Source organism: Mustelus asterias, chromosome 6, assembly GCF_964213995.1.
Source record: "Mustelus asterias chromosome 6, sMusAst1.hap1.1, whole genome shotgun sequence".
In the NCBI taxonomy this organism is placed as follows: Eukaryota; Metazoa; Chordata; class Chondrichthyes; order Carcharhiniformes; family Triakidae; genus Mustelus; species Mustelus asterias.
In genome coordinates, this window is record NC_135806.1 from 5,693,794 (window position 1) to 5,708,009 (window position 14,216).

At 48.2% G+C, this 14,216-nt stretch overlaps 1 protein-coding gene across 1 annotated transcript in view; it reads right to left on the reverse strand.

The window, feature by feature from the left end:
- The window catches only part of trpm3 (transient receptor potential cation channel, subfamily M, member 3), a 116,567-nt gene that overhangs the window by 63,480 nt on the left and 38,871 nt on the right, over window positions 1-14,216 (reverse strand). The window contains exon 7 of the mRNA XM_078213951.1: window positions 589-661. Within this exon, the coding sequence (XP_078070077.1) occupies window positions 589-661 (73 nt within the window). The remainder of the gene's footprint in view (window positions 1-588; window positions 662-14,216) is intronic.

Consider the following 14,216-nt stretch of genomic DNA (forward strand, 5'->3'; position numbering starts at 1 on the left):
ACTCTCTGGAATTTAGAAGAATGAGGGGAGATCAAATTGAGGTAGATAAGATGATGAAAGGTTTGGATAAAGTAGATGTGGAGCGGATGCTTCCTCCTATGGGGCATTCTAGGATGAGAGGTCATCGTCTTAGGATAAGGGGTAGCAAATTTAAAACAGAGTTGAGGAGAAACTACTTCCCCAAAAGGATTGTGAACCTGTGGAATTCGCAACCCCAAAGTGTGTTGGGTGCTGGGATGAGAAGCAAATTTAAGGAGGAGTTAGTCAGGTTTTTAATTGGTAATGGGTTATGGGGAGAAAGCAGGAAAATGGGGATGAGGTGCAAATCAGCCATGATCGAATGGCAGAGCGAATTTGATGGGCTGAATGGCCTAATTCTGCTCCTATATCTTATGAACTTATGAACTTTGAAGCTTATGGCACAGACACTTGTCAGTGGGGCAGTGACGAAAATGAGGGATGCACATGAGACTTGGAGGATGTGCAGAGGTGTGGGCTGGTTGTGGGGCCAGGTGAGGTCACGGTGATTGGGAACTAGAAGTGCATCACTGGCAAATCTGATCAAATGAGTGGAGGAAGCTGTGTTACCTTTCAGCAGCGCTGTTAGAATGGCGAGGTCAATATCCTGATGTCCCTCTGATCCCATCCTGAAGACCGTAATCTGAAAAAAAAATGATAGAAGAGTAAAGCGTAAGTATCTACACTAAACTTGGTGGGTCAAAACTCTGGGTTTTCAAGGGCAGGGTCCATGGGGGGAGGGGAAGGGGGGTGAACTCACAGAACTAGGCATGAACCAATAGCATCAGTGATAATCTGACTCAACCCACCTTGCACGCCACACATCTGTACGACACGATTGAGAACTGGAAGGTTGGATCCTCTTCCCATTTCCACAAAGGTTGCCAATTCAGGTTGGGCGGATTCCTGGAGGCTTCATCACATGACCTCCTGCCTCCAAATGCCCTACCCCTACACTCCCACCATTAGTTGCCCCCAGTTTTTTTAATATCCTATCATCCCATAGCTAATTGGAAAACATGAGGTGGAGATGCTGGTGTTGGACTGGGGTGGGCACAGTAAGAAGTCTCACAACACCAGATTAAAGTCCAACAATTTGAATCACGAGCTTTCGGAGACTCACCTGATGAAGGAGCAGCGCTCCGAAAGCTCATGATACCAAATAAATCTGTTGGACTTTAACCAGGTATTGTGAGACTTCTAATCGGAAAACAAACAGACTCTGTTGTCTGATTAGTCCAAAGATGTGCAGGTCAGGTGGATCGGCCAAGTTAAATGCATGGGGTTACATGGATAGAGTGGGGAGGGGGGGGCGTGGTGGGGGGGAGGTGAGGGCTATAGGCCTGGGTAAGATGCTCTTTCGGGGAGTCAGTGAAGACTCGATGGGCCAAATGGCCTCTTTCTGCAATGTAGGGGTTCCATGGTGGATTCACAACTGTTAATCAAACAGTCTGTTTTCCCCCATATCCAACTTCTTTATGACTAATGAACAAAGACGTTGGAAGGAGATACCTTTTAAAATAATTTTTCTTTTGGGACGTTTACTCCTGCAGTGCTCATGAGATTAATTTTCAATTCTGGAGACTCCAGGGCAATCCTGGAAGGTTGGCAATCCCAGTTTACACATTGATACCAAAATCTGATTGGCCACATCTACAGGTCAAAAGCTTGCCCCCTGTTCATCTCTGCAACCATCATTATCCATGCTACATTGGTAATATCCAGCTGCACTTATATCCCCATAAGCTAGAATCCCTACAGTGCAGAAGGAGGCTATTTGGCCCATCAAATTTGCACCAACCACAATTTCACCCAGGCTTATCCCCTTAATCCCATCTAACTAGTCCTCCTAACATGAAGGGGCAATTTAGCAATCAACCTAACCCGCACATCTTTGGACTGTGGGAGGAAACCGGAGCACCCGGAGGAAACCCACGCAGACACGGGGAGAACGTGTAAACTTCACACAGACAGTGACCCGAGGCTGGAATTGAACCCAGGTCCCTGGCGCTGTGAGGCAGCAGTGCCAACCACTGTGCTACCGTACCATCCTATCGTGCAGACACTAACCCAACTCTTACTGGAAGATGTTGGCCAACAACATCACTTTCTTCAGGATGAGGGGCTGAGTAAGTTGGCTTCTTTTTTTTCCCGGAGATCAGAAAAATGAGAGGTGATCCCATTGAAACATCCAAGATTCTGAAGGGGGTTTGATTGGGTGGACACTGAGAGTTTGTTTCTGCTGGTCGGGGAATCTAGAACACGGGGCCACAGTCTCAGGATGAGGGGCTGATCATTTAGGACCGAGATGAGGAGATATTACTTCACACAAAGGGTTGTGGATATTTGGAATTCTCTACCTCAGAGGGCTGGGGATGCTCCATCATCAGATACATTTCAGGCTGGGGGAGACAGATCTTTTGGTCTCTCAGGAAATTAAGGGATGTGGGGAATGGGCGGGAAAGTGGAGCTGAAACCCAAGATCAGTTTTGATCGTATTGGATGGTGCAGCAGGCTCGACAGGCCATTTTGTCTATCCCTGCTCCTGGCCAAATTTCAAGCTGGTGGACTCTGGATAACTCAGGGTAGGAAATAGAAAAAGCTCCACAGCCCCCACCTTAGGTGGGAAGTTTGGTGGCGGGGGGGTGGGGGGGGGGGGCAGTGAAGGGAGAGGAGGGGGTGCCTCTGTCTGGTGGCCCCTCTGATTGGGGTGACCTCCCACATGGACCAGATACTTCCTGCTCTCTCTCCTCCCCTGAAATAACCCAATCGTCCCACTTGTGAACCCCCCACGAAACACCCATCCCTGCCCCCCCCCTCCCACACACCCCAGGAGTCCTGCCACATACCCGCACATTGGCTCCCTGCGATTAGTCCCAGGCATAGTGCTGCATTGCTTCTTCCAGCCTCATCCCATAGAATCCCTACAGTGATGAAGGAGGCCATTCTGCCCATCGGGTTTGCATTGACAACCATTCCACCCAGATCCTATCCCCGTAACCCCATGCATTTACCCTGCTCAACCCTTGACACTAAGGGGTAATTTATCATGGCCAATCAACCTAATCTGCACACCTTTGGACTGTGGAAGGAAACCGGAGCACCCGGAGGAAACCCACGTAGACACGGGGAGAACGTGCAAACTCCACACAGACAGTGACCCGAGGCCGGGAATCAAACCCGGGTCCCTGCCGCTGTGAGGCAGCAGTGCTAACCACTGTGCCACCGTGCCGCCCTATCCAACAAATGCCATACTATGTATATATGGGCGGGAGAGCTTTTGGCCAGTCTGTTTGGCTGGCAGCTCTCCAAGGCAGGACTTGCTTCCAAGTATGGTTGAAAGTCCCACTTGCCAGCAATGAATGCTCATTTGAGCAATGGACCTGTTGGAGTCAGCAGGGATGTGTTCCCTGCCAACTTGCTGGATGGTGGAGATGCTGCCATCCAAAGAAATTCAGGCCTTAAAATTGCATATTAACAACAAGCTGTGCCAAAGGTATATTCTGTTAACAGATCATCTTAAAAGTTTCAATTAATCTTGGGTTCATAGATCACCTGCTGAACTGAAGCCATTATCAGCTTTTAAAACTCAGCCAAGCATTCATAATGGTCACAGCTATCATAGTAAAATCTTCCAGCCATGCTGCTGCAAACTAGCAGAACAGGTGGCACCCCATTTTCACTTCAAAACAGAACGCCTTCCAATCAATGGAAGGAATCAAATACAGAATTTTTTTCCAACATTCAAAGACAATTTTTTTTTTAACAGCCAGAGATGTTAATTGATTTAAATCATTGTGCAGAATATGACAGCAAAGACTGGTGGGTCTTTATTTTACATTTTTGAATGTATTATGGCACTTTTGCCAAATGAAAAAGTACTGTAATACATTACACAATGTTTGTCAATGTAAGGGTCAATTCCTATCAAAAATTGCTGCATTAAAACACATCTCTATTACAATATAGGATCTCATAGCGATATTTGAAGGTGTCAAAACACTTAACACTTCCCATTCAGAAGGTTCCTGGCCCTCAGTGGGCTTCACCCAGTGTTCACTTACTCTCCAGGGAGGTACATTTATCTTACGCCTCACAAAACTGTACAGGGGCCAATGGAAATATCGCATGGGTGGAAATACCGTTTTCCTGAGAATGCCTCAGGAGCAGTGTGTGAGCGTTTTGCACTCAGCGCCTTCCCAACCTGCCAAAAGGCCACGTGAAAATGACGTGGGGTTAGCAATGTAAGGAAAATTATTATCCAGAACTAGGAAAAGAGCCAGGTTCAGCGCTTCACAACCAGATTCACCTCCTGAGGGAATTCAGAGGAACAGCGGGTTGTTCATAGACTCATCAAATCCCTACAGTGCAGATGGAGGCCATTCGGTCCATCAAGTCTGCACAAACTCTTGGACAGAGCATCCCAACCAGGGCGTATCACTGTAACCCCACATACTTACCCGACTAATCCCCCAACCTACAATTCTTAGGACACTAAGGGGCAATTTTGCATGACCAATCCACATCTTTGGCGTGTGGAGGAAACCGGAGCACCCAGAGGAAACCCACGCAGCGCAGACACGGGGAGAACATGCAAACTCCACACAGACAGTCGCCCAAGGGTGGAATTGAACCCGGCGCGGTGAGGCAGCAGTGCTAACCACTGTGCCACCATGCCACCCCAGGGTCTCAGGATTGCGGTAGGGATGGGGGTGGGTTAGGGGGTGAGGGTGGGGAGTGAGAGAGGTGGTGGAATGGAGGGTGGTGGGGGTGAGGGTGTGGGTGCTAGTGTGCGTGGGGGTGGGGATGGTGGGGGTGGAGGTGATGGTGGGGAAAGGGGGATGTTGGGGGTGTTGGGATCAGGGTTACGGTGATGGAAGGGGGTGGGTTAGGGGGTGAGGTTGGGAGGGTGGGGGGTGAGAGAGGTGGTGGGATGGAGGATGACAGGTGTGGGGTGGAGGTGAGGATGGGGGTGTGGGGTTGGTGCGTGTGGGGCAGTTTGGGGGAATGTTTGGAGAGAAGATGCGATCCAGGACAATGGGAGAGCTCCCTGCTCCTCAGATAGATGTCCCCGTTAATCTGGAACGCATTGCCAAGGAACCGATTCAATGGTGTCTTTCATTCAGGGCAAGTGGCCCAAGACTTAAAATGGAAAAACAAGTGCAGGGCAATGGGAAAAGAGCAGAAGGAGAGTGGGACCAAATTGGACAGCTCTTTCAAAGAGCTGGCACAGGCATGATGGGCCAAATGGCCTCCTTCAGTACTGTACCATTCGATGGAATTACTTCCAAATATTGCCTCTTTCCGAAGCCTATTGGAGGTTCTGAAAAATAAGACTTGTCCTTCCTGAATCATTCAACCGCTGATAACAGTTTTACTCGTTAGATTGAAGACATTTTTATCACCTACCCTCTAAATGCAATGCGCAGTGCAACCTCCTGCCTTCTGAGACTCCATCCTTTATGGTGTTGGGAGCTGGAGGCCCAATCCTCTTTGTGCCAAAGATGAATCCTTGCTTGGCAGCTAACAAACATTTCACGGGGTAAATCCACGATGGGAATGTCTCCCTTTAGTTAAATAGACTCGTCACAGGATTTAATCTCGCTGTACTCAGAAAGAATACTTCATGATTTTGAAGCCCTGGTCTTTGATAGAAATGGCAAGATGAATCATAGTGCTTTGAAGGGTGACTTGGGAAATGCCAGGTGGATTAATAACATGAAGTGCAAATGCCAGCAGCAACTCCACTTTCATTATCAGTACTAATTAGTGACACTCAATACTTTCAAGTAACTTTAATAATTTGCTGTGTTAATTGAGGATGTGATGATTATCGGATAGGGGGGAACTGGGGGAGTTGCAACTAAGATTTACTGGAATGTCTGGCAGGGCGGAGAGGTTATGTCTATCAGGAATGACTGGACAGCCTGTGGCTCTTTTCCCTAGCAACGAGGTGGTGGCACGGTGGCGCAGTGGTTAGCACTGTTGCCTCACAACGCCAGGGACCCAGGTTCAATTCCGGCCTCGGGTCACTGCCTGTGTGGAGTTTGCACATTCTCCCCGTGTCTACGTGGGTTTCCACCGGTTTCCTCCCATACTCCAAAGATGTACGGTTAGGTTGATTGGCCATTCTAAATTGCCCCTTAGTGTCAGGGGGATTAGCAGGGTAAATGCGTGGGGTTACAGGGATAGGGCCTGGGTGGGATTGTTGTCAGTGCAGGTTCGGTAGGCCGAATGGTCTCCTTCTGCACTGTATGGATTCTATGGGCCTGATTTTACCATCAAGTTTTCGGACGCAAAAACTTGGTAAAGTCGGGCATGAGGTGAGTAGCACGATCCGCGCCCACCTCCTCGCCTGTTCCTCTTTACCAATCGCCGAAAATGGTCGCTGTCTGGACCGCGGGCACAAAGTCAATTTCAATACATTTGCCCAAACTTCCGGCACTTCCCCCTTTACCATCGCGTTCACCCGTCCAGATTCAGCGTGAAACAGACCTGCTCGGCAAAGGTCTGTTTCGGGCGCTCCAGCTTCTGAAGAGGTAAGTTCAGAGCTTCCAGCGGCTCTCTAACTCAGATCGGTGGTGGGGGGAGGGGGAGGGAGGGAGGAGGCTCAGCTGGCTCCCTGGTGACGGGGGAGGGGGCGGGTCAGTTGGCTCTCTGATTGGGGGGTGGGGAAGTGGGGGGGGGGGGGGGCAGGGGAGGTTTGCTGCCACTCTGCGTGCAATCGGCGGGGAGGAAAGGGGTAGGGGGCCGTGATCAGTCTGGGTAGTGGGGGGGGATAAGAGGGACAGTAATGTTGTGGGGGTGCGGCAATGTCTGTGGGGGCCAGGGGGAGGCACTATCCGGCCTGGGAGCGATGTTGCAGGGGAAAGGTTTTCAATATTCTTTTACTGCGCATGTGCAGTTGGAAGCCCCGATCGGAGCTGCAGGATTCCGGGCGCGTTAAGCTCCACCCACAGTCTTCTGCAGTGCGATTTGGAATCGCTGATATTTTTTCAGGCAGAGTGCGCATGGGGGTGCCTGAGAACGGGTCTAAAAGTCAGATCTGAAACACTCCCAGATTCAAGTCCGCCCAGCACTTAGAATCAAAATGGTAAAATCGGTCCTATGGGTAACCTGATAAAGGTCTTTAAAATTCTGAGCAGGTTTGATAGGGTTAGATGTATATTGGCCATCCATATAAGGCAGTCATGGGGGCGACACAATGGCACAGTGGTTAGCACTGCTGCCTTACAGTGCCAGAGATCACTGCAAGGCAGCAGTGGGTGCCTTACAGCTGAGGAGGAGGCTGAGGGGAGACTTAATAGAGGTTTATAAAATGATAAAGGGGATAGATAGAGTGAACATTCAAAGACTATTTCCGGGCATAACTATAGGGTTCGTGGTGGGAGATATAGGAAGGATATCAGAGGTAGGTTCTTTACGCAGAGAGTGATTGGGGTGTGGAATGGACTGCCTGCAGTGATAGTGGAGTCAGACACTTTAGGAACATTTAAGTGGTTATTGGATAGGCACGTGGAGCACACCAGGATGATAGGGAGTGGGATAGCTTGATCTTGGTTTCAGATAAAGCTCGGCACAACATCGTGGGCCGAAGGGCCTGTTCTGTGTTGTACTGTTCTATGTTCTATGTTCTATCTGCATTAAGTTCCGGTCTTGGGTGACTGTGTGGAGTTTGCACGTTCTCCCCGTGTCTGCGTGGGTTTCCTCCCACAGTCCAAAGATGTGCAGGTTAGGCGGATTGGCCATGATAAATTGCCCCTTAGTGACCCAAAATGTGTAGGTTAGGAGGATTAGTGGGATAAATACGTGGAATTATGGGGATAGGCCCTGAGTCGGATGGTCTTTCAGAGATATGGTACAGACTTAATGGGTCGAATGGCCTCCTCTGTACTCCAGGGATTCTATGATTCTGTGAAATCCAATAGGGAATTCAGGAGAAATGTCTTTAACCAGGGAGTGATCAGAATGTGGCACTCATTGCTACTTGGAGCAGTTGGTGTGAATAGTGTAGGTACAATTATAGTGTTTCACTTGTGAGGTTTATAAGATTATTATATTTTGGAACTGTTCCTTTCCTTGAAGGTAAAATGGTCATGTGATCTGTTCTAAAGTCTGCCTCACAAGCAAGCCTGGGTGGTTTAATTGTTAGAGACTAAAGGGAGACCAGGTAGTTTTACAGGGAAGAAGATGCCGGGTGTATATACTTGCAGATAATGTCAGCAACCTGTGTGTTAACAGTGGAGATGGTGAGTTTCCAAAGTTCCAGCAAGTGTTGGATTGTAAACAGTTTTCCTTGAAACTGTCCATTTATTTCCAAGATGAAAGAGACTTGGACTCTCAAGGATAAACAATTAGCATTCTTGCCTAGATACAAGTCCCATGTGATTCTCATCACCTTGAGGAAGTATGCAGAGGAAGCAGAGGTAACTATAAAGGTACAAACACTGCCAATAGTCATCAGAAAGACTCCGCGTTCAGACAGTGCGACCTCATGGGCAGGGTTCTCTGTCATCCCAGCCACGTGTTTCTCAGTGGTGGGAGGCCGGGCGCCATTCGCAGGCAGCGGAAGTCTCTGGTCCTGCCGCTGTCAATGGGATTTCCCATTGAAGCCACCCCACGTGACCGGGAAACTTGCGGGTGAGGGGTGCATAGCCGGCGGGACCAGAGAATCCCGCTGGTGCAAACGGCTTCAGAATCCCATCCAATATGTACCATCTCGGGCAATAAAGGAAGAAAAAAGACTTGCATTTCCATAGCACCTTTCACAATTTCAAGACAGGGCAGGATCTGCCGTGGGGAAAGTCCATTGACTTTTGGCGAGGCCAGACTATCCCTCTGACGGGCAGAAAATCCCACCCCAGACCATATTGTCATTAAACCCATTGACAAGGGAGACACTGCTATTGTTTGGTGAACAGGTCTCTATGTGCGGATAAATGTTTAGCAAGTTCTTCAGGAAAATAACCTTAATCATGTGACTGCTCAAATTGACTATAGTTGTTAAATTTGGGCGTGTGACACTCGGTCATTTATACCTCCTCTATACCCAGCTTCTGCTTAATTACCTGTCCCGATTCCATCCCCTTTTCACCTTTCACCATCGTTTCTTTCTTCATTTAATCTCTCCGGCTTTCTGCCCTGCAGACCTTTCTCTTTGCCTCTTCCCGTTCTCCCTCATTCCCCACCGTTATCTTTGCTTAAACTCTGTTACACCTCTAACCTTTTCCACTTCCTTTGAAAGGCCATCAACTTGAAACACTGGGCGGGATTTTCCGGCCGCACATTCCCCAAGACCGGAAATTCCTGCCTGAGGTCAATGGATCTTTAAATGGTCCGCCAAAATGTCTGTCTCGCCCGCAATGATTCCCGCGGCAGGCGGGATGGAAAAATTCCGCCCATTCACTCTGTTTCTCTCTCCACATGTTGCCTGACCTGTTGAGGGTTTCCAGAATTTCCTCCTTTCATTTTAGACTTGGAGCATCTACAGTATTTGGCTTTTGCGCCAATTAAAGCAGGTTGATTGGTGCGTCTCTCAGGAAAGGGAACATCTTAATAAGTTATTCGCAAACATGAACAGATTGCATTCACTTCCCATATTTGGCTTGCCAACATCTACAACCACCAAGTATAAAATGTCTTTCCTGGAGCCACTCCCGACACTTGTGAAGAATCACTCCGTGAAATGTTGACAAAGGGAATCAACTTTTTATTCTTTCCTCACGGGTGGGCATCACGGGCAAGGGCAGCACTGTTAGCCAACCCTAATTGTGCCCTGACAGGCGGTGGCTCTGGAGTCACATGTAGGCCAGACAGGTAAGGATGGCAGATTTCCTTCCCTAAAGGACATTAGTGAGAAGGCAGGAAAATGGGGATGGGGAGCATATCAGCCATGATCGAATGGCGGAGCAGACGCGATGGGCCGAATGGTCTAATTCTGCTCCGATATCTTATGAACTTATGAGCTACGATCCTTGAAGAGAATAATTTTGCATTGAGCAGCTTACTGGGGCTACTAATGTTATAAGAACATATATTTTTATTTAATCTTATTATGAATTATTGTCACAAGTAGGCTTACATTAACACTGCAATGAAGTTACTGTGAAAACATTTGACATTGAGATGGGAATTCTCCAGTCTCGTTCGCCCCAGCACCGCTGCCAGCGAGAATGGAGAATTTGGCGCACAGCCAAAATTCCATTCACTGCAGCGGGACTGGAGAATCCCAGCCGTGGGCGAGGTCAGAGAACCCTGACATTAATTACGCATTTTGCTGAATATTTCAGTGCTTGTTTTGATGCTCCAGTATCACAAAGCATCTTTGAAAGAGAGAGGTTTTAAATTGTCCCCGCCTTTCTGAAGCGAGTGTCAGTTGAAGGAACTGGAAGCAGTGTGTCTGCATGACCCAAAACATGTTGGAAATATACAGTAGATAGGTTCAGCGTTTGTAAAGAAACAGGAATAATGTCTCTCTCAGATGTCAGGATGTCGACATTATCCTTTCCCTTCTCTGATGCTGACAGACTCTATTTAAATAGAGGGCAGCATGGTGGCACAGTGGTTAGCACTGCTGCCACACAGCTCCAGGGACTTGGGTTCAATTCCCGGCTTGGGGTCACTGTCTGTGTGGAGTTTGCATGCTCTCCCCGTGTCTGCGTGGGTTTCCTCCGGGTGCTCCGGTTTCCTCCCACAGTCTGAAAGATGTGCAAGTTAGGTTGACTGGCCATGCTAAATTGCCCCTTAGTGTCCAGTTTAAAGTTAATTTATCGGTCACAAGTAGGCTTACATTAACACTGCAATGAAGTTACTGTGAAAATTCCCTAGTTGCCGCACTCCGGCGCCTGTTCGGGTACACTGAGGGAGAATTTAGCATGGACAATGTGCCTAACTAGCACGTCTTTCAGACTGTGGGAGGAGACCGGAGCACCCGGAGGAAACCCACGCAGACACAGGGAGAACGTGCAAACTCCACACACAGTTACCCAAGCCGGGAATCGAACCTGGGTCCCTGGCATTGTGAGGCAGCAGCGCTAATCACTGTGCCACTGTGCTGCTGGTCCAGGGATGCGTAGGTTAGAGGGATTAGCAGGGTAAATATGCAGAAATAGGACCTGGGTGGGATTGTTGTTGGTTCAGACTCAATGGTCTGAATGGCCTCCTTCTGTACTGTAGGGAGTCTATGTTTCTAAATACTTCCAGCACCTGCTGCTCCCAATTCCAATTTCAAAGCACTTGCAGTAATTGTTTTCCCCATTTACCTCTGCATGGTTCTGACAGCTTGTTAATAAATTATTGAAGAATTAGTAGTAATTTATCAAAATTCGCTGGACTCTGGGGTAGTGCCGGCTGACTGGAAAACAGCTACTGTTACGCCGCTGTTTAAAAAAGGAAGTAGACAAAAGGCGGGTAACTACAGGCCGGTTAGCTTAACGTCCGTAGTTGGGAAGATGCTAGAGTCCATTATTAAAGAGGAAATAACAGAGCACCTGAATAAGAATGGTTCGATCAAGCAGACGCAGCATGGATTCATGAAGGGAAAGTCGTGTTTGACGAATCTACTGGACTTTTATGAAGATGTCACTAGTGCGGTTGACAGAGGGGAACTGGTGGATGCGGTGTTTTTAGATTTCCAGAAGGCGTTCGATAAGGTGCCTCACAAAAGGTTGCTGCAGAAGATTGGGGTACACGGAGTTAGGGGTAAGGCGTTGGCGTGGATTGGGGATTGGCTATCTAACAGGAAGCAGAGAGTTGGGATAAATGGGTGCTTTTCTGGTTGGCAGTTGGTGACCAGTGGCGTGCCGCAGGGATCGGTGCTGGGGCCTCAATTGTTTACCATTTACATAGATGATCTGGAGGAGGGGACTGAATCTAGGGTATTCAAGTTTGCTGATGACACGAAGGTGAGTGGGAAAGCGAATTGCGTGGAGGACGCGGAAAGTCTGCAGAGAGATTTGGATAGGCTGAGCGAGTGGGCGAGGATCTGGCAGATGGAATATAACGTTAGCAAATGTGAGGTTATCCACTTTGGAAGAAATAATAGTAAATTGGAATATTATTTAAATGGAGAAAAATCACATCGCGCGACTGTGCAGAGGGACCTGGGGGTCCTTGTGCACGAATCGCAAAAACTCAGTCTGCAGGTGCAGCAGGTGATCAAGAAGGCGAATGGAATGTTGGTCTTTATCGCGAGGGGGATAGAATATAAAAGCAGGGAGGTCTTGCTGCAACTGTACAAGGCACTGGTGAGGCCGCAACTGGAGTACTGTGTGCAGTTTTGGTCCCCTTATTTGCGAAAGGATATATTGGCCTTGGAGGGAGTGCAGAGAAGGTTCACCAGGTTGATACCGGAGATGAGGGGTGTGGCTTATGAGGAGAGATTAAACAGATTGGGTCTGTACTCGTTGGAGTTTAGAAGGATGAGGGGTGATCTTATAGAGACATATAAGATAATGAAGGGGCTGGATAGGGTAGAGGTGGAGAGATTCTTTCCACTTAGAAGGGAAACCAGAACTAGAGGGCACAGCCTCAAAATAAGGGGGGGGCGGTTCAGAACAGAGTTGAGGGGGAACTTCTTCTCTCAGAGGGTAGTGAATCTCTGGAATTCTCTGCCCATTGAAGTGGTGGAGGCTTCCTCGTTGAATATGTTTAAATCACGGGTAGATAGTTTTCTGATCGATAAGGGAATTAGGGGTTATGGGGAGCAGGCGGGTAAGTGGAACTGATTCGCTTCAGATCAGCCATGATCTTGTTGAATGGCGGGGCGGGCTCGAAGGGCCAGATGGCCTACTCCTGCTCCTATTTCTTATGTTCTTATGTTCTTAATTCCTGAAGCGTTTACGGCACTAACTCTGGGAAGTGGGCTCGGAAAACCACTGGGAATAATCAATGTGTGAATGAGATGTTGATGGCTGTACCTCGCAAAGCCATGATGAGTTTGGATAGAGTAAATAAGGAGAAACTGAAACCAAAAGAGAAATCGCTGGAAAATCTCAGCAGGTCCGTCAGCATCTGTAAGGAGAGAAAAGAGCTGACGTTTCGAGTCCAGATGACCCTTTGTCAAAGCTGAATCGCTCTGTTGGTGCAAACCTCAGCAGCTTCCCTCATTGTTGCCGGATGCCCTGCCTCTCCCACGTCTTGTAGTCTCGAACACGTGTGGCTGCTGCCAACAAGCGTTACTTTTCCCGCTCTTCCAGACTCATCCAATCAACATCTGCTTTCACTCTGTATTTGCTGCTACTGATAGGCTGTAACAAATGAGGCTGAAACCAATAAGTCCTATTGGCAGCAAATGCAGAGTAGTCTCCGATTGGATGCCAGTGCTATCTTTTGACTGATTGGCCAAGTCGAACTGACGACTGGGTCTGGTGTGGGCCCTTCCCCCCATTGGTTGGGGCTCTGTGCCGAGGCACGATGCGTCCCATTGTAAACCTGTCTCTGGAGCTGGGGACTGGGATCCATTTCTCGGCCAGAATTCTCCGACCTCGCCCGTGGCTGGGATTCTCCAGTCCCGCTGCAGTGAATGAGCGCCAAATTCTCCGTTCCTGCTGCCAGCGTGGGCAGGGCGTGCGAGACCGGAGAATTCTGGCCCTCATTGGAAGAGCTGGTCCAGAATTGATTGGCTGACTTGTCTCCTTCTCTGTACGATTTTATGATTCTTTCAAAGCAAGGTCAATATCCAGACTCGAAACGCTGGCTCTATTCTCTCCCCACAGACGCGGCCAGACCTACTGAGATTTTCCAGCATTTTGTTTTTGTTTCAGATTCCAGCACCCGCAGCATTTTGCTTTTAGTTTTCTTTTTTAATATTTGCGTGTAACTAATGGCCCCTTGTTGAGCTGTAGAAATGTGTAATCTCTATTATCCAATCCTTACCCTTCATACTCGTGCAGGATCTATCAGGTGACCCTAAACCGGCTCAGCTCCTGTGAAAAGCCCTACCTTATTGAAGATTCTCTGCATTATTCTGTTTGATAACATGCCTGTGAAATGCTTTGGGATGTTTGACCTTAAAAGTGCTATATAAATGCAACTTAGTGTTGTTGTATAACTGTACCTCTGGTAAGATCCCAGTGAATTTAAAACTGGGACTTTACACGTCTTTTACATTCTTCCAAAAATGGCTGTTTCTAAAATATAACACTATACAAGTTTACAAAAAATTTTTTGGGGTGCGGTATGAAAGCGAGGTCCTTTCT